We start from the raw sequence: 26,365 nt of genomic DNA, 5'->3' as shown, positions 1-26,365 counted from the left end.
TGCCAACTGGCCCCTAAGGCCTCACCCTGAACCCCTCCCCGTGAAGTGAGGGTGTGCCCCCACTCCTCCCAGGTCGTTAGTGAGAAGCTGGGTGATGAGAGTGGAGTAAGACAGATCAGAAATCCTGGTAAGACATGGGGTCCCAGACTGAGTGGGAAGATGGCTGAAGAAACCTGAATAATGAATTCTGTGCTTATTGCCCAAAGCAGGTTGGCACATCTTCCACCCTTTTAAAGAAACGTGGCATTTTTTTTTTTTTTTGCGGTACGCCGGCCTCTCACTGCTGTGGCCTCTCCCGCTGCGGAGCACAGGCTCCGGACGCGCAGGCCCAGCGGCCATGGCTCACGGGCACAGCCGCTCCGCTGCATGTGGGATCCTCCCAGACCGGGACACGAACCCGCGTCCCCCGCATCAGCAGGCAGACTCTCAACCACTGCGCCACCACGGAAGCCCGAAAGGTGGCATTTTCTGAAGGTCAAGTCTTTGAAACGTAGTAATGACTAGAATTTTGATTTTTAAATTTATAAAATGTGTAACTTGACAGCTGCAGATAAAAGTGTTATGAATTGGGACATACTTAATTTATACATTAAAAAGTTTTACTGTCCTGCTGGCTAATCCAAGTACTCAAGAATTGCTAACAATTCATAAGTTGTTTAAAGGCAGCTGAGCCACGCCCTTCCGGATCAGCCAAATTTCATTCAGCGCTGACTTATTCACCAAGTAACCTGTTAATCACTTCTGGTGCCCTCCTTCTCCCTGTAAAAGAGGGAGGAGGACTAGACTCCACACAGGGGAATCCCATTCCAATCCAGCAAAATGTCCACTCTTGGGAAACTTTCTATCAGGCCCTTCCCAATCCAACCAACCATAACAGCAAACTGCTGGGCCAAGACGTCACTGCTGGTCCCAAATGACTGCCGGTGTCCCGTCACCACGCTGGTCACCAGGACTCGCCGAGACAAGCCTGACAGAGACGGAGATGGGTGGACAGTGTCACTCAAGGTGTGGGGAGAGGGACTGTGGACAGGGGTTTAGGGTCTGTGAAATCCTTTACCCTGGGCACCTGGGGAGGCAGCCGTAGCTCACCTGTACTAAAGCAGTTATTTGCCTGGATGTTCAGGGACCACGCACAGGACCAGGCCCCGGGGATCCGGAAACTGCAGAGCATGCCAGGCCGGTCTCCTGCTGAGGGGACAGTAGTAGTGTTAGAAAGACTAACAGCTATCAGGGAGGCAGTATGGTGTCAGATAGGAGGGTTTCAATTCCAGCTATGTGGTCTCAAACTTTTTTCAAAAATAATTTCTTTAAATTGATAAAACATACATTAAGGGTACAAATCATAGTATACACTCTAACGTATACTATGTGAAGTATAGCTATGTAACCACTACCCAGGTTAAGAAATAGAACATTCTAGTACCCTGGTACCCTTCCTGTCCCCTCCCAATTACTACCCTCCTCACTCCTCCCTAAAGGGAACCACTATCTGACTTCTCACACCATCTTTTGGTTTTGTAAGGGAAATTCCGAACTTCTTTTTACCTCCGTCTCCTCATCTGTAAAATGGTGATAATATATACTCCCACCTCATAAGCTTGCTGTATGATGAAATGCCAGGCACCAGGGTAAGTGCACGTTAAATCATTTAATCCTCCATGTAACCTGAGGGGGCAGGTATTACTTTAGAGAGCTTAAGCGATCTGTTCAAACTGGTAAGGGGCACAGCTGGGATTCATGTCAGGTCTGCCTGAAGCCTGCACTCTTAGAGGCCTGATCCTTGTCTAATTGATCCTAATTCTCTGAAAGACTGAAAACTTAATATCCAGAACGCTGCCAGGCAGTTGGACTGCCTTCAGCCAGACAGAATGTAAGTATCCCTGACAGAACCTGCCATACAGTAGGAGCTTAACAGATGCTCTCTGGGCGATCTATATAGGCAGCCCCAATAAATATTTTCATCTCTTGTACTGGTTACACACACTTTTAACTGTTCCGGCTGCTGAAATGACCCAAAAGGAGGGGATAAGTGAAGATGCACATGCTTCTAGTACAAATCCTGGGTCAGGCTTAAGAAATCCTCCCAGGTGCTCTGCAGACTGTCCCCACCCTGTGAGCTCCGACTTGGGCTCACCAGCCCATGGTTCCCACCCCTCCTGTCCAAGCCATCACCATGGAGCTTATGCTGCTGTTGGCTGCAGCTCCTGGGAGGAAAAGGACAAAGATGTCCCTTAGCACCTCCTTATCCAAAGGAAAAGGACCCCTTGTACCTGGATGACTACTGACAAACAATGACGCTGGGAGCAGGGTGGCACAGCCTGGAGTCTCTGCAATTCCCATGAGGCACAGCCTGGAAAAGCCGTTAAGGACAGCCAAGTACAAGTCTCCTTTGGGAGGAGAAGGGGCATCAGTACCCTTCGAAAAAGGTATAATAATACCCATCATCCACATTTAACATGTTTACATTTTCCATATTTAGTTTCAGATTTTTTAAAAGGAAGAAAATGTCACAGATACAGTTAAAGGCCCCCTTTTAACTTTCCTCCACTGAGAGAGAATCGCTATTCTAAAACTGGTCTGAGTTCTAGGCCTTAATATTTCCACTACATATTTGTCCGTCAACAATATAAAGAACACATTTATGTGTTTGATTTTAAAACGCATGTAAATGGCATCACACAGAATCTCCTACAACAGCGCCACCTGCATTGTCTCCTAGATGCAACTGTATTCATATTTGTAACTCCAGTTCAATTGTTTTCACCACAGAGCATTCCTTTGTATGAACAGACCACAATTTATTTATCCAGTCTCCTGCTGATGAGCACTGAGATGGTTTTCGCTTTTTTCCCCCCTCTGCTGCTGAAATGAGCCTCTCTTCCTATCCTCCTGTCTCCCACTCCCATGTATGGGAGGCTTCTCTAAGACAGTTTCTTACATCTGTGGTTAAGAATTTCATTTTTCACCACAGTGTGCTATATACACACAAACATTTGAAACAAAAGTTTCATAAAATATTTACACTTACTAAATATGAAACTGATATTTTCTAACCTATTTCATTAAAAAAAAAAGCTGCTCAATAAGTTGATTTCCTGGGCCACAGTTTATAGGATAGGTCATGACTCACAGTTTGAAAACACTGCTATACCTAGAGTGGAACTGGGGGGTTGTAAAGTACACGCATCTCCAACTTGAAGTGGCTGTATCATTTACTTATACCAGCATGTCCCCCCATTCTCCACCTAGGCCAAAACTTGGCACTATCAGACCTTAAAAATCGTGTTTATCTGAATGGGCATAAAATATCTCCTTTTAACTTGCATTTCTCTGAACTACATCTGATTATAGTTATTTGCGTTTCCCTTACTGTGAACTGCCTCTTTATATCCTTTGCCTGCTTTTCTATCGGACTGTCTTCTGATTGATTTGTTTCCTTTCCCTTTCCCTTCAGAGCTTCAAGAGGAGCCTGTGTTTATCCCCACTTCCTCGCCTTTCTTTTACTCTTCAACCCACTAAAATCCAGGTCAGACCCTCACCTTTCCAGTGAAATGTTCTCCCCAAGATCTCCAGTGAGCTCCTAATACTAAATGTGATGAAGGATTTCCAGTCCTACCCCGGGCCATGCAGCACAATTTCTACCTATACACTCCTTCTTGGCCTCCACAACCACTCTCCTGGCGTTCCATCCTTGGACCTTCTCCTATCACCAAGATTCCCTGGTCTAGGTCCTAAGCCTCTTAAACTCGTGTCTCTCCTCCATTCCTGCTCATCAGTTCACACCCTCTCCACCACCATCTTTAGTCTTGCAACAGCCTTCCATCCGAGGTCTCACCCTCACCAGCCTACCACCTTCACTGCTATATGAGAAATGAATCCATGACTACAGTCCTCCAGGGGCATCCCACAGCCCCAAGGATTTGGTTTTGCAAGGCACTACCTAGCCAGAGACATCACCGATACCAAACCACTTACTGCTGCCAAATGTGCCAAGCTTTCTTCTCACTCTTCTAATGGGAGCTCCATGCCCTCCTTCCCATGTGGGAACCACCACCAGGAAGGCCACCCCAATCCCTGCACCCTACAATTCCCCATTGACATCACTGCAAAGACTGACCACCTGCTGAGGTGCCCAGCTCCAGCACCTTGCACAGGGATTCTAGATGCCCAATAGATGCTGGTGGAATCAACACACACACCTCACTGAAAATGTACATCTTTGCCAAGCAACACCTCACTGAAAAAGGTACATCTTTGCCAAGCAATCAGGCAACGATCTTGACCATCTGAATGTGTGATGTGTGGGTATCGTGTTGCCTTGGGTGGTAAGCCCCATGTTAAATATCTCTAGTATAGAGGCTGCTGAAACTATAAATGAGAACACTGTATCTGGGCAGCTCAATTCCTTCGGAGATAAATCTCTTTTCCTTCTACATTTGTAGGGCAAGGATGTGGGAGAAAGTCCTTACCCATGTGCACTTACCCATGTTACTATGGCTGAAACCCAGGTTACACTCAATATTTGTATCACACTTACAGGGCCAGTATCATAGAGCTAATCCTTTAAAAGGCCACAGGTCAATGAAGAACCTGCTAAGTGTAGAAAAAGTTCAGTCTAACCTCCCACCACTCTTTGGGGAAAAGCGCAGAGTGCAGGTCTGAACCATGTGTCATTTTTGTAAAGGAAGAAAGTTTAAGACCTTCAGCAGAAGCATCAGGTGCACAAAAGCCTGATTACCTGAAATGACCACCAGAGGGCAAGCCGCTGATCAAACCACAATAGACCACACTCGTTCCTTTTACTGTGCTTTCCTTTGCTGCCCTTCACAGATAGTGTTGTTGTTTTTTTTCTTCAAATTGAAGATTTGTGGCAACCTGGTGTTGAACAAGTCCACTGGTGCTATTTTCCCAGTGGCATTTGCTCATTTTGTGTCACATTTTGGTAATTCTCACAATATTTCAAACTTTTTCATTACTATTTTGTTAATGGTGATCTGTGATCAGTGATCTTTGATGTTACTATTGCAAAAAGATTATGACTTGTTGAAGGCTCAGATGATGAGTATTTTTTAGCAACAAAATATTTTTAAGTTAAGGTATGTACATTGTTTTTCAAACATGATGCTACTGCACACTTAACAGACTACAGTATAGTGTAAACGTAACTCATATCTATATCTGTATCTGTCTATCTCTGAGGTATGCCTATATATGGATTTTTTTTCTTTCTTTTTTTTTTGTGGTACGCAGGCCTCTCACTGTTGTGGCCTCTCCCGTTGCGGAGCACAGGCTCCGGATGCGCAGGCTCAGCGGCCATGGCTCACGGGCGCAGCCGCTCCGTGGCATGTGGGATCTTCCCGGACTGGGACACGAACCCGTGTCCCCTGCATCGGCAGGTGGACTCTCAACCACTGCGCCACCAGGGAAGCCCCTATATATGGATTTTTATCCTCACAAAGAGAAGCATGGATAAATGCCATATTGTCTGAAGATCAGAAATGAGAGCGAGCTTCTTGTTTTCTCTCTTTTAAGGCGTGATCTCTTCTGCCCTCTGGTAAGATCAAGACAGTAACAGGTGGTCCCGTCACCCCACAAACCCCACCAAATGAAAGCCACAGAAAATTTTCAATTTACAGAACACACAGTTTTGTGTTTGTCTTACATAAAAGTTATAATCAGATCTCTAATGTGCTTTAGGCTTTAAAACCCTTTGAGGGACTTCCCTGGTGGTCCAGTGGTTAAGACTCCGTGCTCTCAATGCAGGGGACCTGGGTTTGATCCCTGGTCAGGGAACTAGATCCCACATGCGGCAACTAAGAGCCCACATGCCACAACTTAAAAAAAAAAAGAAAGAAAGAAGAAAAGGATCCCATGTGCCGCAACTAAGACCCAGGGCAGCCAAATAAATAAAATAACAAACAAACAACCCTCCCCCAAAACAAACAAACAAAAAACCCCAAACCAACAGATTCCAATTCAGGCATCATTTGTTGAGGACCCATGACATGGCCAAGCACTGTGCTAAGTGTATTCACAGATGTTAACTAGTTAACCTTATGACAACTCTGAAGCTGGCGTTAGGTATGATAAGTGGTCACATAGTTTCATTTATGTAAGCGAACTCATTTATTATGGAAATGAACCACAACAAGACTCATTAACATGTGGCTTTGGCTTTGGGTCAAACAGTATCACTCCGTGAAGGACACGATGGACAGCTGTCCTCTGCATCATCAAGAGACCCCAGGGGGCTTCCCTGGTGGCGCAGTTGTTGAGAGTCTGCCTGCCGATGCAGGGGACACGGGTTCATGCCCCAGTCCGGGAAGATCCCACATGCCGCGGAGCGGCTGGGCCCGTGAGCCATGGCCGCTGAGCCTGCGCATCCGGAGCCTGTGCTCCGCAATGGGAGAGCCACAACAGTGAGAGGCCTGCGTACCGCAATAAATAAATAAATAAATAAAGGGATGCTGCCAGATCATATCCTAATAAAAATAAAGTTAAAAAAAAAAAAAAGAGACCCCAGGGATCCCAGCTACCCTGACACTGTACTGTGTGCTCCTACAAAGCCCAGATGGCTCTCTGGGTAGGGAAGGAAGAGACTAGAATGAAGAGTGCTCTAAAGAAGGCCATCTCTGGGCAGGGAACCTAGGCCCAGAGCCCACAGCCCCAGTCCGATGTCAAAGGAACACCCTTCTCTGGCGTGTGCCCTCAGCCTCCCTGCCTTGGGAGGCTCCTCCTCCTCTGCCTCAGGAGGATTTGGGGTTCCTTTTCAAGGCTTTACTGTCCCTTTCTGCTTTGTTCCTCCGCTAAAGCACCAACTCTCAAGTTCCAGAACAGTGTCTGGCACCTGGTAACACTGACGTCATTCCAGGACCTCAGCTACTTCTCTGTGCTCCATGGGAATCCTTGTTTTCTAGTGGGTGCATTGCTCTTTCCTACAAGGTGAGACATTTGTGCAGAATGGCCTAGACCTCTGGACACTAAAACACCATCTCACAAACCCCACAGATGCCCTGGTCTACATCAGGGCATGGCCGGCCCACCAAACCTCTTCACCTGCCAAAAGATACAGAATGTGGGAATCCAGGTGATTCAGCGAGGCCCAGCTCACAGCATTCACCTGGTGAGGAAACACACAGCCAGATGGAAAGATTGGTTTGATGCCAACTTATGGAGAGAAACAGACAAATAGTTTCTTATAGAACAGTAATGTGACTGACTGCTTTCTTCAGGTCTCACTCCTTGAATAGGGACTGGAACGAGCATTCTGAGAACAAGGAAGCTCCCTGCCCCACCGTGCAGAACCTTGAGGGGAAAGGGAAGAAGTAACCCCCAGGCCTCAGTCCTTCATCATCAGCATAGCATGGGCATCACAATGAGCCATCTGGTATACCCTCTGGTATAGGCCAGGGATGAATTCTCTGCAACGGATCTCACTTCACCCAGAAACCATTTTCAACCTGTGTCCATCTTGTGGCTCATGTCTCAACAGAACAGAAAATCACAGCTTCTTACAGATGCAGCCATCACCCACTGCAATGTTAAAGGTTGCCCTCTAGATAGCAGGCTCCTTACATTTACATAAATTTCAGTGCTGGCTACGACTGACTGGAAGGTTGACATAATGTTCTGATACATTGGGAGGACCCTCCACCCAGCCCTCTGTGGCCCACCTCCCAGGAACTCTGTGCTTTAGCATCGGCTCCTTTGGATCAACTTAACCCCCCTGGAGGGAAGTCCCTGCAACAGTTTAATTAAAGCAACACTGCTTCAAGTCCTCCCCCATGTAAATTCATTTCTCTTCCAAGACGAGAAACTAATGAGGCCCTTTTCTTCCCCTATGAGTTCTCAGGATCTAAAACTCCATTTTTTCCCTTGAGAAAATGAGGTAACTGAGCCCTGCCTTCTTCACAAAGCTCTCTCCTCTACTCTGAATTTGGCCAATTACTGCAGTGCCCTGGATCCAATGGCAGAGCAGGCTGCCATGGCTAAAGGGAAGCGCAGCGTACCTTCCGGTTGGTAAAGTAGAGGTTTTCATGCATGTGCACCCTGAGCGTGGGGGTCTTCAGGCCACGCAGGTTGATGATGCCATACTTGGAGCCCCCGACTTTGACATCGTTCACGGTGAAGAGCCGGTCACTGTTGGTATCCGCCTGGAGAAGGGAGGCGGACTGTGGGTGGCCTCCCAGGCTGAGCCACGCGGTCTGCCGAAAGACCGTCTACCTAGCTCCCACGCTCTTGTGTGTTTTCACCAGGTGAGGGTTCTCGCCCATGAGCAAGTGCGGAATGACCTGACTTGCCCCTTCTTGGTGTAGCCATCACTGGGCAAAGCTGACAGGCATCTGGTCTCACAGTTCAGGAGCAAAAAAGGCAGTGAGGGGGCACGGCCAGTCTGCACAGTGATCCCTCTCAGAACTGGGTTTGGGAGAGTCCTAACGTCCACCCAGAGGAGTTTAGATGAGCCACATGGTGACAGAGCATGTGGCCATCATGAAAGCCACACAGAAATGTGGAAAATGCTAATTATAACTGCCAAGGGATAAAAGAAGAAAGCAAAATTGTATTCCTATTACATAAGCATTGTGATCATCACCTAGTAAAAAGAAAGGTATCGCATGGGGGAAAAAAATTACAATAGGAAAGATGGCACTGGGATGTGGGTTATTTTTAAGATTTTCTGTTTTCATTTAAAAAATGTGGTTAATAATTATTTCACAGCAAAACCTTTATATGTTTATGTGTTTTTTAAAATATATTTATAAATATAACATACACAAATACACATGGGTTTGGGTGCTGGTGAAAACACACTCACTTTGCAAGTTTACTTGGCAAGAATACTTATATTCCTGAAGAATCATTACCAGTGACTAGAGTCAGATCTGAAAACTCTGATCCCTGGGTGACAAACTGCCCTTCCCACCCCTCTGGGTCACACCAGCCATCCAGTCATCGTAACTCTGGATCATGGGGAGGGTCTTCCAAACACCAGCACACAAAGTATGAAGAACAGGTGCTCAGGCCACGCTAAGCAGCAGGTGCAGTGATCTCCACTGTCCCCACCCGGTTTACTGAAGAACCCCAGGGAAGGGGCTCCTGAGGGGAACCCACCACAAGAAAGTATTCTACTTGATTCAGGTCAAACTGTTCCCCAAACACAGGAGAAAACATGAGTCCTGGCCCCTGACACTCCTTACGTGAAGGGATCTGTTGTAGAGGTCCTGGGGCAGGACCTCAAGGGTAAATTGCGTCCTGTCAGTAGACCACCAGGCTGAGGCTCTCTATTTTGTGTCCTTCTCTCACTCTCCTTGGCTGTCCCTCAGCCTCCAGGAAGGCCTCCAGGAGTTGCCAGTCCAGCTGAGAGGTCTGGCTACTTCTGTTTGCAGTGGACCCTCTGGTCCTCTGCCAACATTTCTCTGCCCCCTGGCTTCCAGTCCGGGTCTAAACCAGAAGCAGAGAGATCATTTTCTGCTCCCCGCAAATGATGCAGTGGAGGTGTGCTGGATGTGCAGGCCCAGAGACATGGCCTGCAGGCCCCTGTTACTGAGGTCAGGGACAGAAAGCAAGAAACTAATACGCTGTTGCTACTCAAGGACACTGGTGCTTCAGGTTTGGCCACCAAATCCTGTCCAGTATGGAATGGATCAGAAGCCCCTGGTCCTCCATGTAACTTTTCAACTGTGTACACAACATACCCATGGGAAAGTTACTTTGTGATGCTTCTCTGTCAGCGTGTGTGGACCCTGGCTCTAATGTCAAATGACAGAGCTGTAGTGGGGGTGACAATGGTCACAGCACATCCTGTCTTGCCAGCTTGGCATCTGCCAATGGGTAGCTGGCAGGTGCTTGTTAAAACCATAAAATCTGCTTTCATGGCTAGTGGCTTCTACACAGCCAGGCTTGATGAAAACGAATGCAAAGCCACAAATTGTCCAGGGGATGGCAACTATGTCTCTGGAACCTACAGATGGCTCCCTCCCACTCACCAGTATCAGGTTAAATCGGTCACTTGCCAAAGCGGAGGGATCCGAGCTCTGAATTTGGACCTTTTTCCTCTGCATGCAGCTCACTCGCAGCTCATGGGCTAAACTGCAGAGGAGAAAGAGGGGAGCAGGGGAGGTATGGACATCATACCTAGATATCCATGAAGATGCAGGGGTTCTGCTCTGTCCCACACCCTGAAGACCACCTTCTCTCGTCAGCTCTCTCCATATTAAATCTCAGCAATGGAGCTGAGCAAGGCCCCAAAGAATCTCAATTTTAGAACTCTTAGGGAAACTAAAGCAAAGAAATGGGTGGCTCATTCACAGTGTCAAAGAAAGTCAGAACTAGAAGGACTTGTATTGGATCATCTAGTGCAACTCGTTCTCTTGAGATGAAGAGAATGTGCCTGAGAAATGAAACCACCTGCTGAAGGGCACACAGTTCATGAAGAGCCAGGCATGCAGCTGCCCATCCGGTTACCCCTTTTCCTCTCCACCAAAGACCGAGCATGTTTTAGGGTGAAGAACAGATCTTCCTAACTAGACCTTTAACTCTTTTCCCTCTCAGAAGGAGAGAAACACAGGACAAGCACACCCCTACCTGCCCTGGCTGACAGTGCCTGCAGGGCTGGCCTTCCCTGAGGGGGCCTCCCTGGGTAGACCACCCACACCCATGTTGTTTCTTCACTGGCCCAGGTAGAGTGGGAGGCAGCAGAATGCAGGGGTTAGGAGCTCAGGCTGGGGAGTCAGACAGATCCCCCCGCTTTCTAGCTTTACCCTGAGCAAATCATTCCACTCTGAGTCTCAGTCTCTTCTTCTGGAACCTGGGGAAAGTGTCAACCTATCTCACAGGGCTTTAGTTAGAACTGTATCAGACATCACCAGTATTTGAAGTTTAGTACACATCCATTTAACGTTCCCTTTTTGGTGACAACTCATTAGAAGGAGAAAAAGAGGCAGAAGGCTGACGGGATGAAGTTAAAGGACCTTCTACTTAACTAGAAATGATTTACAAGTAACAAAGAGGAGTCATCTTGAGAAATTTCTGCCCAATTTCTCTGCCTAGATCCCCTCTCCTCTCTCCCTGGCTCTAAAGGAAGGATGATTCTCTCAGGGCTGATTTCAGCAGCAGAAGCAGGCTGTCGAGCTGAAGCTCCTCAACTGTGAACACTCCTCACGGAGCAGCTACGTGCTCTATCCTGACAATTCTTGGATCATGGAAATAAGAAATAGGAAAAGAACATTCATGAAGAAAACATAACAAAGAGGCGTTCTCTTACCGGCAGTAACTGGTGACGTTGAGAAAACCCAGCTTGCTTTTTTGTAGTAAGGAAGATGCATTAAATCCCAACCTGGCTGTTTTCTAAAAGAGAGAAAGATTCAGTGAAGTTTTATGTTATTGTATAATGAATTATGTTTTTAGGATTCTAGTCTCCTCTCCTTGGAAAGAGGAAAAGCCTATCACAAGGAAGCATGTGTGAGATGGGAAGTCTGCTCAGCACCTCTCCAAGTCCCCCATCAATTTATACCTGAGGAGATGAGGCCATTGAGCTAGTGAGTGCAGGAATGGCACTGGACACTCAGGTCTGTAACACCCTTTCCATTCGACCTACGGTTACTGTGGGGCCCAGACTTTCCATTCCATTGTCCCCATGATCACGGAAATGTCCTGGCATCTCATCTCCAGAAGGGGTACCAGAAACCCTCGTATCCAAACCACACACTCTGGTTTTCTATTTAAAATACACAGTTACAGAGGCTGTATTGGGCTGCTATCCAATAGTCTCCTGGGGAAGGACAGAATGTAAGAATTCCTGATGAAACCCAGCAAATAAGAAAAGGGGGGTGGTGGTGGGAGGAGATTTCTTGCCTGTTCTTATTCTCTTCATCAGGTTCCTGTCAGGGAAAATTCGACGCCACCCTCCTAAAGTGCGCTACGCTGAGGGTTACACGGGCGTTTAATTGGCACCTCCTTGTGGCAGTGGGTGGATGCTGGCAGGAGTGGAGGGGACAGGGCAGCTCCTGGGGCTGTGGAGCCTACCTTTCCCTGCTTGTCCTCTTCCTCTAGCAGCTGCAGCCTTTTGCTCTCCATTTCCTTCTGCCGGATGCTCTCCTTCGTGAGGGGGTTGCAGTTGTTATGTCCAGGGAGCAAGCGGAAGTAGCGTTTCTTTTCAGGGTCAAAGTAATAACCTGGTAGATCTTTAGTCAAAAGAAATAAAATCCAACTTAAAACACCGTGAACCGAGCCACCCAGCGAGAAGCCCAGGGGCCTGCCTACCACCCCTCACAGCTGCTGGTCTTTCCTGAGGGGCAGGAGGTGGGCTAGCACTGCCAGTCACCATCCCGGGCCCAGTTCAGTCCTGTGGGGAGCTGTTTGCCTCAGGATCACGGTTCTTGTTTCAATTTGCTCCCAGAATTTCCTCCAAGCCAGGAATGGGCTGATGACACACATGGAGTGTACCCACACACAAGTGAAGACACACAGGGCTGAGGAGAAGGGCAGCCAGAACAGACATAACTAGATGACGAGGCACAACTAGGTTTCCTCTTTCCCCACAGGCAGGGCCGGAGGAGCCCTGTCCAGCAGGCTGCCTTACCTGGCACAGAAGAGCTGCCCGTTGTGCTCGAGGAGGTCGACGGGGCCTCATCATCGCTGTGGCTGGAACCCTGTGGGCTTTGCTGTACCCTTGTATTATTCCTGTTGACACACAGTCAGGGTTAACTTGCAGCCAATGAGTCCCAGTCATTCTTTGACTCTGGGGTCCTGCAGTTCCACAGCCTTCACCCCAACCCTCGATTACTTGGGGAGCACTGACCCCTCTTTTTCTTGGAAGCAGTTTACCTACTGCAAATACACCAAAGTTAGGGCACGGTTTTTGGTTTCTCATCCTTAAGAGGATGCAGGTCACAGTAGTTCCTCTTTTGTATCTCCTCATTTGAGCATTTTGTGAGGTCTTTTGGAATTTTCCAGATGAAAATGAGAACAGAAATCTTGGCCAATAAGAATTTTACCAGCTGGGCTCATTTGTCAGCTCAACAGCAGTTACAAGGCCAGGTGAATTTCATTTTTTATTGGATTCAGCAGTACAAAAGTTTAAATTTTACTTGGTTACTCAACCCTGCAGATGGAGAAACTGGGGTTCAGGGCACAGAGGTGATTTGCTCAGCAATACCGGGATAGAGCCATGGTTTAAATACTCATTTTGCAAAGCTACAAGCAGCTTCTGTGGCAATTATAGGCTGAAGGATATAATGAAAGAACAAAAGACCTAATTTTAGAATTCTGGTAAAATCCACTTTAAAATTAAGAACTTCCCCTGCTCCCTATAACACCAAAAGGAATACAAACTGCAGAACTAGGTTAAAGGAATCAAAGAACTCTCTCTTTTGTCTATAAATACTAACTATGCACAGTTTTAGAGAAAATTATTTATTCTCCCTTTTTACGGCCCAGAGCTTCCTGAGGAAGCTCATGTGTGATCAGCAGCAAGCGGAGGAAGGATTAAGGGTTATAACAAAGGTCTACATCTCTAGCCCAAGGACCGCTGCCCCATTCTTTCCACAGGGAGCCCGGAAGGTGGCTGTCCAGCCGGCTTCCACGTGACTCTGCCAAGCTGAATCAAGACTCTCTCCCTGTGCAGATCACAGTTTGCTGCACGACGCGCTCTTGAGGGAAGGCCTGGGGCCCAAACAGTATCCATGGTTCTCCTCATAAAACATACAAACATTGAATACCTGTCCTGATCTTTCTACAGTATGGGTCATGTTCGGGACTTTGGTTCAGAGTCCCTATTATTCTGCACCAAATGAGGTCCACCATATATACAGGGCCTACTCAGAGACAGGCAGCCTGATGGGCCTTTACATACATTATTACGAACCTCACAAGAGAAGTATGGTACACGAAGAGTGACTCAGGGTGATTAAATAGCTGGACCAATTTCACACAGGAAAACGTAGAGCGTCAAACCCAGACTTCCTAATTCCAAAGCCCTTGTTTCTTCCACAACATTCTGATGCTTTTTTTTTTTTTCTGTTTGAGTTAATCTGTTCTAGAGAAGCATACTGGCATTCGACATCTTCTGACCCTATAGCTAGAAATCTGTCCATTTTAAAAGGAGATCTGGAGTGTGAAAGACTTTTGAAATTGGCATACGGGTCTCCTTTGGTGAGGAGAGGGCTATGCAAAGACTTCCTATGGCCAGAAGTCACGTCAGCAGCCCTGAACTGTGAAGAGGTGTCCTCTCCTGGGGTGGGGTGGGGTGAATCATGTTCTGAGATTAGATAAGTAGAGTGTGGAAAATATTTATTATGGGGATTTCACCTAAGTATACACTGTTTTATTTTTCAAGCTGGGTGGTAGGTACCTAATATTCATTGTATTATTCTTTATACCTTTTTGTGTTTATTAAATACTCTATCGTATTATATATTATATAGCCTTACTTAGGATTTAGGCTGAATTAATGAAATTAGGTTTCCAGAAAGCTACTTTCATAGGCTGAAAAAAAAGAAGAAGAAAGACTAAAACATGGAGAAAGAGCTCCCCAGTTGTATCAGATAATGTTTACTTCTAAGCCTGTGGCTAAGGCTCCAGCCAGAAGTCATGGTCACAATGAAAAGAAAGACAAGTGTGGCCACCTCCTCACTACTCAAAGTGTGGCAGGCAGGCTGGCCCCCAGCAGACATCCCCTTGGGAGCATGTGAGCAGCACAGACTCTAGTCGGCCCGACCTCAGAGCCTGCATTTTTCTGAGACCCCCAGGGAGTCATGTGCGTGTGAGGGTGCTGTCAACGCTAGTAAGACACTGGGCAACAGCACTTGCCTCTCATTAGAACCATGCTGTCTGAACCAAGGGTTGTGTCGGTGGCTCCTTCTCCCATGTCTTCTACTCTGCCCCCTGCTTTTATGCATTTCAGCTGCTAAAAGAGAAAAAGAAAGAAAATTACATACAAATGCATGTGTGTACACCTTTCTCTTCTGTTTGCTTCTTGATAGTTCCTTCATGCTCAGAACTAGGCAAAAGGATGGCCCAACCTGGGTTATCATTAAAGCCGCCACCAAGCCTTACCTGTAGGACTGCCACCAGGTGGACACACAAATAAAACCCAACGCGTCTGTAGCCATCTCTCTGGCTGCAGTCCTCTTACCTCACAGCTGATGCCTGGCCCGACAACCTGCCAACCTCCATTCCCCAGGTCACTGTGTGACGTGTTGACAGACTCTCACAATTACTTTCCAACAACAGTCTGAGCCTGGCATGAGAACCCTCCTAAGCTAGTCTTCTTTTCCTTACCAGATTAACTCCAGAGCATATAATAATTTTTCTTTCGATCCACCCACATCCCTGTTCATAGAGAATAGTTAATCGTGAACACTATCTCTTCCTCGGTTTCAGTATCAAGCAGGAAAAATTGTGAACAAATTAAATGGGGCCAGTGGCATGTGACTTCTCAATGTGCTTTAGAGAGTGTTTTAGTTTCCTGAAGTACACTTGCTGTTAAAGGGAAGGATGTGCACATGCATTTGTTGAAATAAGGAATGATGTCTTAAAGACACTGATGTTGCCATAACTATTTTGAGTGGCTTTTTCAAGTCTTATCTTGTATGGCCTGAATTTATCACTTAATCATCAAATCATCAGTTGTTTTAACACTGGGAATCATATTAGGAATTCTTAAAGAGACTGAACTGTAGTACACAGACCAGCTGCTGCGAGTTTCATGCTTTCCCAACACCTGGTGATCCTTTCCCCACTCAGTGGAGACACTGTGACATCTTACCGAATACACATTAAAAGTATATTCAAATGCCGTTAACAAAATTAGAAAAAAATTTCTAGGGCTGAATGCAACCAAAGAATAGATTAGAAAATCTATTTGCTTTTATTTTCCAACTTCTACTTTTGAGTAGGAAGTGCCTGTTAGCATCAAACAGAGCACCAGAAGTCTGGACCTACATTCCAGAATTCAGTATTTACCCAACGACTTCTGTGTCAACCTATGATTGTGAGTTGGGGCTATTCGATACAAAGGAAGAGATATTTAATGAGTATAGTACTTAACCAAACATTTCATGAATTCTGTAACGAAGTCCTTGATTTGCCTGCTTCAGAGTCAGTGGGAAGCAGACTCCACAACCTGGATTAGTTTAACCAGCCACTCTCTAGTCCTGTGCCAGAATGAATAAGCAATACTAAAGCTCATCAATATAGCCATGCCGACTTGGAGTCATCACAAATGTCTCACTTTCATCCTCTTCTGGGACATTCTAAATTGACCTAGTTTTATTTATTCCTAGTCTGATTCACTCCCAACAATCCAGGGTGTTATCACTCTCCTAAAATCCCTTCCCACTTCCTCCTAGTCACACTTAGTAGACAGCATAGCTCCCTACCTCACCCAGAAGAGAGATGTTACCAGTACGAATACCCCCAACTTCTTTTTCATCCCCTCCACAAAGGCCTGCCTTTACTAATTCTTATCATCTTCCTTTTTGTCTTGGAGAAACAGGTGTCCCTGTGCCTTTTCCAGGCAAACCCATCCCTCCTGGCTGTTGATCTCATTTCCTTCTCAAACTCTGCAGACATCTGTGTTCATATATGTTTAATCAATCTCCCCCTCTCCTTATCTCAGCATATAAACACGCTCAGGTTTTTCATTTGTATGTGCTCCACTTCCAACCCAAAAGGAACAGAAATGTTCTGGAAGCATGGTCTATATGTACACACTCCACTTCTTTATTTTCCAATCATTCTTCAACTCACTGTAGTCAGGCCTCCTTCATCCTCACCGTTCTGCTAAAATGCTCTTGCTGAGGTTAATGATCACCTACTTGCCAAAGTTAGTGGTCTCTTTTTAGCCCTTATTCCTACAACACATGACACCACAAAGCTTCACCTTCCCTAGGTTTCTGGAATATCTTTCTCTTGGTTCTCCTCGTACTTGTCAAGTTCATCCTTCTCTAGTTTCTCTTGGGTCACCCACTCTGTGTTTAACAACGTTCTGTCCTAGATCCTCTTCATTTTATACTTAATACAATCTCACCTGCAAACACCGTTTCATCTCTAACCTAGCATCAAGTTCTTATAAAAAGGCTGCCTCCTGTCTACTTTCACAGACCATGTTCCAAAGCGAGTTGATGATCTCTCCCTAGTTCCTAGTATGCTCTTTCACCTATCTGTATTTCCTTTCTTTTTTTTTTTTTTTTGTATTTCCTTTCTCTGAAATTCTACCACTGCCCCATCCCCATCCAAAAATACAATAATTTTATTCATTTTCCTCAGCAACCACTTTAATGGCTCCTGAATACCACATGCATAGGTTTCCCTTTGGATCAATTATCTTAAGCCTCAGACAAAGAATAAAGTTGTATTTATTAATTAGTTACGTTACAGGTTAAAGGCACTATGCACAGGAAGGGAAATACATATGTATGGATGGTGATAAGAAAACTGGTAAGAAAAATAAGCCATACTGACATAAGATTATCATTATTACCAACCAACTCTACAAAAAAAGAAAACTTATTTAGATTGCACATTCTGTACATGATTCCAGTTTGCTTTAGTTATGAAATGATGCATGAATAGTGGAAAAGCATAGGTAACGGTGAGTCAAAGGCGTCAGATCACCCATTAGGAGGCAGGGCCATTGGCCCACTTGCACCACTGTCCTCAGTAGAGCACTGCACTATCAGAAGGACATGGTAAATAATGAAATAAATGGTGAGTGCCGGTTTTGGCCAAAGACAATATTTCTAAACCACCACCTCACACAAGCACAGGTGCAGGCACTGCAGTGGGAGAGAAGGGAGTGATGGCTCTGAATGCAAGAGCCAGAGGGGAGAGTGAGTTTGAACCCAGTCTGTCAGGCAAGGTTGGCAGAGTGAGGGGCCTGCAAGCAGTTTGGTATGGCCACAGCCTAAAGTACAGGGGCTGGGAGATTAGGCTAGAGAGGCAGGCAGGGTCAGATGCTGAGGTCTGGGTGCTTGGTAAGTTCGCTGAGTAACATGACTAAACCTGCATTTTAGAAAGGCAGCGGTGGAGGGAATAAGTTGGAAGTTAAGGACTGCTGTAGCAACTCAGGTTACATGAACCCACCAACATGGAAGTGATACTTGGGATAGAGAACCCTGAATTTATAAAGATTTAGGAGGTGAGTTTCATGGGAGAGGTGGAGAGAGAGCAGCTGAAACCTGATAAATGAATAACTGGTAATGTTCTGACCTGAGAGACAAGGAGGAGGAGCTGTTTGGGGAATGAAGACAGTAAGTCTGATTTTGAACAAACCAATCTCAAGATGTTTGTCAATAGGGGTCTGGGAATTCAGAGGGAAAATGAGGCTAAAGATATAGATTTGAAAGTCACCAGCACATGGTAGCAGAGTGAGACACATGTGGCTCCAAAGCCAAATATATATATGGCGAAGATTAAAATTCAAAATTGAGACAATTTTATTGGACAGTAATATGAAGCCAGCACAATCAGTTTCTAGATTGGTGTTTCTCAACCAAGGGCAATTTCACCCACCAGGGGGCATCTGGCAATGTCCAGGGACATTTTCGTTTGCCACAACTTGGCGGCAGGGAAGGGTGGGCTGCTATGGCATTTAGTGGGTAGAAGCCGGGGATGCTGCTAACCATCCTACAATACAGGACAGCACCTTACAGCAAATTATCCAGCCCCAGATAGTGCTGAGGTTAGGAAACCCTGCTCGAGACAGGAAGCGCTCCATTATAATTTTCTGGGTGAAATGTTGAATCCCAGCTCCTCTGGAGCCACTCTGCCAGGCACAGACATTAAATGTGTTGTGGTAGGCTGAGCTTGGCTTTGCCTTTTACACAAGCTTTCAAGTACTTGAAGGATAAAGAATAATAATTTCTAAGAGACCATTATTCTAGAAAGACAATGTTAATCTCAAACAAATAAACAACCATGATTTAACTTTTTGGAAAATGAGCAATAATTATCAAGTAATTTAAATGTACATGCCTTCTTCTGGGAATAGATATGAAGAAAATAATCCAAAAGGTTGTAAGAATTATATGCAAGATATTTACTACAATTTTCCAATTCACTTTCTAAAGCTAGTAGTCCTCTGTTGCCAAAACCAGACAGAGGTATCACAAGACAAGAAAACTATAGATCAACCTACCTTATGGACACAGCCACAGATCCTCAACCAAATCCTAGCAAACCAAATCTAGATGCATATAAAAAGGCTAATACACCATGACCAAGTAGGATTTACCCCAAGTTCAACATAGGAAAACCAATCAATGCCATACACCATATTAACAGAATAAATGAGGGGAAAACCTCCACGTGATTTTCTCAAGAGATGCAGAAAAAACACCAGACAAAATCCAATACCCTGTCATGACAAAAACTAGGCACAGAAGTAACTTACACAACTTGATAAAGGGCATCTACCCCACAGCTAACATCATAATAGTGAAAGACTGCAAGTTTTTCTCCTAAGGTTAGGAACAAGACAAGGATGTCTGTTCTTAGCATTTCCATTCAACATTGTACTGGAAGTTCTAGCCAGGGGCAATTAGGCAAGAAAAAGAAATAAAAGGCATGCAAACAGGAAAGGAAGAAGTAAAACTATTTCTACTGGCAGATGACATGATGTTATACATACAGAAAATCCTAAAGAATCCACACACACACACAAAAACTACTGGAGCTAATAAATGATTTAAGCAAGGCTGCAGGATACAAGATTAATATATAAAAATCAGGGCTTCCCTGGTGGTGCAGTGATTAAGAACCTGCCTAACAATGCAGGGGACACAGGTTCGAGCCCTGATCTGGGAAGATCCCACATGCTGCGCAGCAACTAAGCCCAGGTGCCACAACTACTGAGCCTGCGCTCTAGAGCCCGCAAGCCACAACTACTGAGCCTGAGTGGCACAGCTACTGAAGCCCGTGAGTCTAGAGCCTGTGCTCCACAATGAGAAGCCACCGCAATGAGAAGCCTGCACACTGCAAACGAAGCCAAAGATAAATAAATAAATAATGTATAAAAGAATCAATTGTACATCTATACACTAGCAATGAATAATCTAAAAATGAAATTAATACAAAACCATACAATAGCATGACATTACATTAGCATCAAAAAGACTAAAGCATTTAGGAATGAACTTAACAAATAAGTGCATAACTTGTACACTGAAAGTATAAGACATTGTTGAAAGAAATTACAGAGGACCTACATAAATGGGAAGACATCCATGTCATGGATTGGAAGACTTAACATGGTTTACAAATTGATGTACAGATTTAACACAACCACTACCAAAATTCCAACTGCCATCTTTGGAGAAATCGACAAGCTGATCCTGAAATTCATATGGAAATGCAAGGGACACAGAAGAGTGAAAACAATCTTGGAAAAAAAGCAAAGTTGGAGGACTCACACTTTCCAATTTCAATGCTACAGTAATCAAGACACTGGTACTGGCACAGGATAGCAACATAGATCAATGGAGTAGAACTGAGAGTCCAGAAATAAACCGATATACCTATGCCAATTGATTTTTGGCCAAGACCATTCAGTGGGGAAAAAAATAATCTTTTCAACTGCTCGGACACCTGGACACTCACCTGCAAAAGAATGAATCCGATCCCTACTTCACATCATATATGAAAATTAACTCATGGATTCAAGCTCTAAAACTGTAAGACTTTTATAAGAAAACAAAGGTATAAATCATCATGAACTTTCAATAAGCAATGGTTTCTTAAATATGACACCCAAAGCACAAGAAAAAATAGATTAAGTAGACTTCATCAAAAGTAAAAACTTTTGTGCAAACACACTATCAAGAAAGTGAAAAGGGGGCTTCCCCGGTGGCGCAGTGGTTAAGAATCCACCTGCCAATGCAGGCGACATGGGTTTGAGCCCTGGTCCAGGAAGATCCCACATGCCATGGAGCAACTAAGCCCGCGAGGCACAACTACTGAGCCCGCACACCTAGAGCCCGTGCTGTGCAACAAGAGAAGCCACAGCAACAAGAAGCCTGTGCACTGCAACGAAGAGTAGGCCCCGCTCGCCACAACTAGAGAAAAGCCCGTGCGCAGCCACAAAGACCCAATGCAGCCAAAAATAAAATAAATTAAAAAAAGAAGCAACACCATTCACAAAAAAAAAAGAAAGTGAAAGGACAACCCACAGAATGGGAGAAAATATTTTTAAATCGTACATTTGATAAGGATCTAGTATCCAGAATATATATACTCAACAAGAAAAAAATAACTCAATTAAAAAATAAGGAAAAAAATCTGAAGACGTTTCTTCAAAGATATACAAATGGCCACTTAGAACACGAAAAGATGCTCATCACTAGTCAATAGGTAGATGAAAATAAAAACCACAATAAGATACCACTTTATACCTACCAGGATTGTTATAATAAAAAAAAAACTAACACAAATAACAAGTATTGGTGAGAATGTGGAGAAATTGGAACTCTCATACACTGCTGGTGGGAACGCAAACGCTGCAGTCACTTTGGAAAACAGTTTGGCAGTTCCTCAAAAGGTTCGACATAGAGTTACCATATGACCTAGCAAAATCCAGCAGAAATGAAAACATATGGCCATATAAAAATCTGGACAGTAATATTCATAGCAGCGTTATTCATAATTGCCCCAAAGTGTAAACAATCCAAATTTCCATCAACTGATGACTCAATAAACAAAATACAGCACATCCATACAACAGAATGTTATTCAGCCATAAAAAGAATGTGGTACTGAGGCATGCTACAATGTGGATGAACCTTGAAAACACTATGCTAAATAAAAGAAGTGGGACACAAAAGGCCACACACTGTATTATTTATTTGATGTATATGAAATCTCCAGAATAGGCAAATCCAGAGAGGGAGAAAGAGAGAAATGGTTTTCCAGGTGCTGAAGGAAGAGGGGTTACAGAACAGGGAGTATAAAGGTTCAGGTCCTTTTTTTATAGCTTCTCGAAAGTCTACTTTTCTGTTATGAATAATTGCTTTTCCCAGTTACCCCACATGAGTTGATAAAGACTGATTAAATTGTTTTATGTTTCCAAGAATAACTGTTATATCTTTTTATTATCTAGGTGGCAGCTTAGAAAAATTTTTATAGAATTTTGAATGATTTATGGTGTTCCATGTGTTCTAGTTTATGTTTTTCTAGAAAACATTCCACCAAATTACTAGCTTTCCAAAGGCTGTAGTACCATTTATAGTACTTTAGTATGACAAGTTTAAGAAAATTTTTTTAAATTGAAGTATAGTTGATTTATAACGTGTTAATTTCTGCCATACAGCAAAATGATTCAGTTATACATATTCTTTTTTAAATATCCTTTTCAATTATGGTTTATCATAGGATATTGAATATACTTCTCCATGCTATACAGTAGGATCTTGTTGTTTATCCATCCATTCTATATATGACAGCTTACACCTGCTAACCCCAACCTCCCCCCGCCCCTCCCCCCTGGCAACCACAAGTCTGTACTCTATGAGTATGACAGCAGTTTTGTTTTAAAGCCAGAATCAAGTTGAATGTGACTCTAAACTAAAATTTATGCTTTGTTCCTTTGTAAAACATGGATATATTGGTGTCATATTTCCTTTATTCTGTTTGATTATACACTTGTTGAAAGGTAAATTTACAGATCAAATGATGAAACTTCATGTTTCAGTAAAAGTTTTTTCAAGAAAAGAAAACTTGTCTTTTTATTTAAAGCTTCATGGGACAGAATTTATATTTAATCAAAATGACTAGATAGGATCCTTTTGCAGAGTCAGTCTAAAAGAAGCTAAATGGAATTGGTAGATCTTTTGGTTTTTGATATCTACTTTACTATAGGACTCCCAAGCAGGTACAGTACATTAATATGAAATACTTTGAAACCCATAATCTTAAAAAAAAAAAGTGTGGGAGTTATACAAAAAGATCATATATCACTAGGTAGGAAGTTGAAATGACTGGCTGTGTAATATTTTTTAAAACCTTCATTTTGGATCAGCATACATATCCTTCCATTTTTCTCCCCTATTTTCAGTAGCATTCCATTTTGATGTTTAGCATCAAAATGTTTAGCAAGCCAGAATAAAGTTTTATAATTCAGCAATCCTGAATTCTGAGTCATATTAAGATAAAAATGGAAATGAGACATGTACTGAGGAAAATTAATTTTCTTCTTCTGTAATGTCTAATTCATCTTCTTCTTGCTGCTCCCCTCTTAGTCCACAAGTGGACACCTGTCCTGTTGCAGACACTTAGCTAAAAAAATCTCTGAAAAGGCAACTCTGAATTTGCTCTTACAATATACAAGTGAGATGGATAATCGGGTGAATACCTAGAGCTTCTGAAAACCTCAAATCTCATCAATCTTTTGTATATTTTGGTAGGCACCAGTGTATACCTCTGAAGCTTTGCTCTGAAATAGCATTTCAGTAGTGATAAATTCTGAAAATACAGTCTTTATATCCTTTACTTTCTGCTTTTCAAAACTGCCAGCAGTTTCCTCCAGATGAGCGTTGTTTGCACTGCATCCAGGGTAGCTCTCTGTAAGTGGGTTCGCCATGAAATAACAGGTCCAGCGGATGGGTGTGCTGACTTGTCCTTTCTACTTCAGGTAGCTGCTTAGCTTCTCCATTCCTTGATGTTGATGTCGCTGTGAGGTCATCCCGTTTCATTTCTACAATGGTTCCTTCGGCCGCAAGTCTCAACTGTGGTGGCACACCGATAATCCTTAAGTTCGGCACACTCCCAGCGGTTTTTCCGGCCCTTGTTCAAATCTGGGGTCTCTGCGGAGACCCTCTCGCAGGAGAGTCGGCTCTGCCTCCCAGCCGGGCAGTTTTCTGCGCAGGAGCGCCGAAGACTTGGCACAGCTCTCCAAACTGCTTCCGGTTTGAGCGGCCCAGTTTCCGGGTACCGCTTCCTTTCCCTCCCACAAGACGCCCTTCTGTGCCTGGCCGCCAAGTTCTGCCGGTGCCACCCAGAAAAGGCCCGGCCTGGGGGCCTCAGGCTTGTGGGGTGGCGGGCAGCCTCCCTCCCGGCCTCTGTGAGAGGTGGGCCCGGTCTCGGCTGCGGCCCACAGCCGAAATTCAGCACGGAGCGGAGGCTCCAATGCTCGCACCCGAGCAGCCGCCTCAACATCCTGCCGAGCACGTGGCCCGTAGCCCCGGGCCTGGAGCCTAACAATGCCTCGGCCTAGGCCGCGCCGGGGCCACAGTGCTTATTTTTGGGGTGATGAAAGTGTTCTGGAATAAGATGGTCGCACGACCTTGCGAATATTCTACAAAACCTGCCAAACCGTACGTACACTGTAAAACGGAGAATTTTATGGTATGTGAATTATATCCCCCAAACAAAAAAAGATTTTCTACTACAGCAGTACTATACCATTTATGAGTGAGGCACATCCTAAATATCCAGCGACAGGTTCATGGGTATTATAGAGGATACTGGACTGCAGCGTGGAAAACGCTAACGCCACTGGTTTGAAAAGCCCTACGCAAAATGGCTTCCACAGGGGGCTTGCCTGTGTAGGCGTTTATTTAAAACTCTACCTCACAAATGAGGAAACGGAAGCTTAGAGGGCCAAGCATGGTGCCCAGAAAGACACACTGCGTGGGGGAAACGGCATTCCACCCCTGCTGGTCCGGCCCCAGGACACCACCTCAACTACAATCTCCACCGTTATTTAAAACGAGTGTGGGGCTCTGGACTTTTGTTTCCTCCAGGAAGCAGTGGCCTCAGTCTTCTTTCCTTTGGGCTGTTTCTGCGTCTGCCAAGGTCTGTGGACCACACCACGCCCGTCCAGGGGGACGGGGTGTCATGGTTTCTAAGGATAACTGGGGAGACGACGAGGCTTCCTGGACACGGCGAGCGCTAGAGTGGAAGGCGTGGCTTTGTCGCTACCGTAACTCGGTGTGGAGGTTACCTCGGGAAGCTTGGCTTCATCCCACGGCTCCGTCACTTTACTAGTTCGCGAGTTACCTCGGGTAAGCAACAACCTCACTAGGGCTCTTCTGCGTCTGACGGAAGTATTACACTACCACCTACCTCACTGGGCTGGTGTATGGAAAGCTTAGTTAATGCCTGTAAAGCAGGTGGCAGTGCCTAAGCACTCACGAGGCGCTTGCGTTAGCTGTTATGCTGACCTGTTTGAAAAAATCAACCTCAACCTCAACTTTCAGGTAAGCCGCCACCAAGGGCCCGCAGTCCAGCCACTGGCAGGTGTTGGGTGGCAACTTCACATCAGGATTTAGAAAAACGCTCCTTCAGGGCGGACACGGAGCGGTGACACTCGGGGTCCCCCTCCCCCCGTCTTTACGGCGGCAGATCCGACAAGACGCGCGAGCTCCACCCGCCCACCGATTCCTCCCTCACAGCCGGAGCTCGCCGGCCCAACCAGCCACCCACGCCAGGGTCGTGCCGGCGTTCCACGTGCTCGGCTCCTCCCCGCCCCTTTCTCGGGCCTTCCCCCGACCCCCATCCCACCCCGAGCTCTGTCGGGGTAGCAGCAGCCGCCCCTGGACCAACGCCAACAGTACTTCAGTCAGCGTAGACTTACTTGATCAGAGGGGCCTTTCCGGCTCTCCCTCGGGCGCAGGATCGGCAAGAGTGGGAGCGAAGCGTAGAAGGACGCGGAAACACCGAGGTCTAGAATCTGCCAGTTAGTTGTGTCCGTTCTCGCGTTGTCTCAGCGGATAGGGCCATGGCGGCCACCCCTTCCTTCTCAGTGGACGCGTTTTCTGACTGTCTACGCCAATGGGGCGGATCTTAGGGAGGGGGAAGGGATTGGGAGCTCGGCTCCGCCCAGGCCTGGTGACGATGCAGCGAGTCGGCTGCAGGCTTGATTGGGCTTTGCGCGTTTGGGGCGGGGCCGGGCGCGCTTGAGGGCAGGGCCGGGGCGGGGCCGGAGGCTGAGTTCGGACCCCGGGAGCTCCGAGGCTACTTCTTCTCTAGCGGTGGGAACCCCACCCAGCACCGGGTATTTTCTGTGTCCAACCCGGTTGACAGGGAAGCCCTCTCGCCGCTGAAGATCCCTACCTTTAAAACTGTTACTTAGAGACGAGGAAAGATTGTGTTGTGGAAAGGTCGAAGGAGGCTCTGAGATGAGTGTGAGGAAAGAGCAACGCGTGTTGAACTGGTGGTGACGTGTTTGGTTGTGACCTCTGGTAGCTGAGGCTGCCCACCCTAGATCTGCGTGGCTCCAAGGTGCAGAGGAGCATGCTCTGAACTTCAGTCAGGAGGCGTTAGTTCTAGATCTAGTTCTGGTTCCTTCTTGCTGTGTGACCTAGGGCGAGTCTCTTCCCTTTCTGTGCCTTGATTTTTTTAAAAAAATTTTTATTTATTTATTTATTTTTGG

General features: G+C 45.5%; 1 protein-coding gene and 1 pseudogene across 16 annotated transcripts in view; both read right to left on the bottom strand.

Moving 5' to 3' along the window:
• Positions 1-25,754, bottom strand: part of DCAF4 (DDB1 and CUL4 associated factor 4) — a 54,450-nt gene extending 28,696 nt beyond the window's left edge. For 5 of the 16 annotated variants that reach the window (XM_049706219.1, XM_049706220.1, XM_033436969.2 and 2 more), the window contains exons 1-11: positions 25,568-25,753; positions 14,809-14,905; positions 12,581-12,681; positions 12,025-12,182; positions 11,264-11,346; positions 9,987-10,089; positions 8,010-8,153; positions 7,071-7,120; positions 2,271-2,350; positions 1,090-1,188; positions 870-967 (exon numbers count right to left, since the gene is read on the bottom strand). In XM_049706219.1, the coding sequence (XP_049562176.1) occupies positions 870-967; positions 1,090-1,188; positions 2,271-2,350; positions 7,071-7,120; positions 8,010-8,153; positions 9,987-10,089; positions 11,264-11,346; positions 12,025-12,182; positions 12,581-12,681; positions 14,809-14,897 (1,005 nt within the window). In that variant the 5' untranslated portion in view covers positions 14,898-14,905; positions 25,568-25,753. Of the gene's footprint in view, positions 1-869; positions 968-1,089; positions 1,189-2,270; positions 2,351-7,056; positions 7,121-8,009; positions 8,154-9,986; positions 10,090-11,263; positions 11,347-12,024; positions 12,183-12,580; positions 12,682-14,808; positions 14,906-25,567 lie in introns of all 16 variants that reach the window. The other 11 variants (XM_033437085.2, XM_049706221.1, XM_033437034.2 and 8 more) reach the window with 7 other exon arrangements.
• LOC101281197 (CBY1-interacting BAR domain-containing protein 1-like) lies at positions 22,433-24,011 on the bottom strand (annotated as a pseudogene).
• Positions 25,755-26,365: the final 611 nt, after the last annotated feature.

Source organism: Orcinus orca, chromosome 2 (assembly GCF_937001465.1).
Source record: "Orcinus orca chromosome 2, mOrcOrc1.1, whole genome shotgun sequence".
Taxonomy (NCBI): domain Eukaryota; kingdom Metazoa; phylum Chordata; class Mammalia; order Artiodactyla; family Delphinidae; genus Orcinus; species Orcinus orca.
The sequence above is the reverse complement of the archived record's forward strand: the minus strand, read 5'-3'. Positions and strand labels throughout refer to the sequence as shown.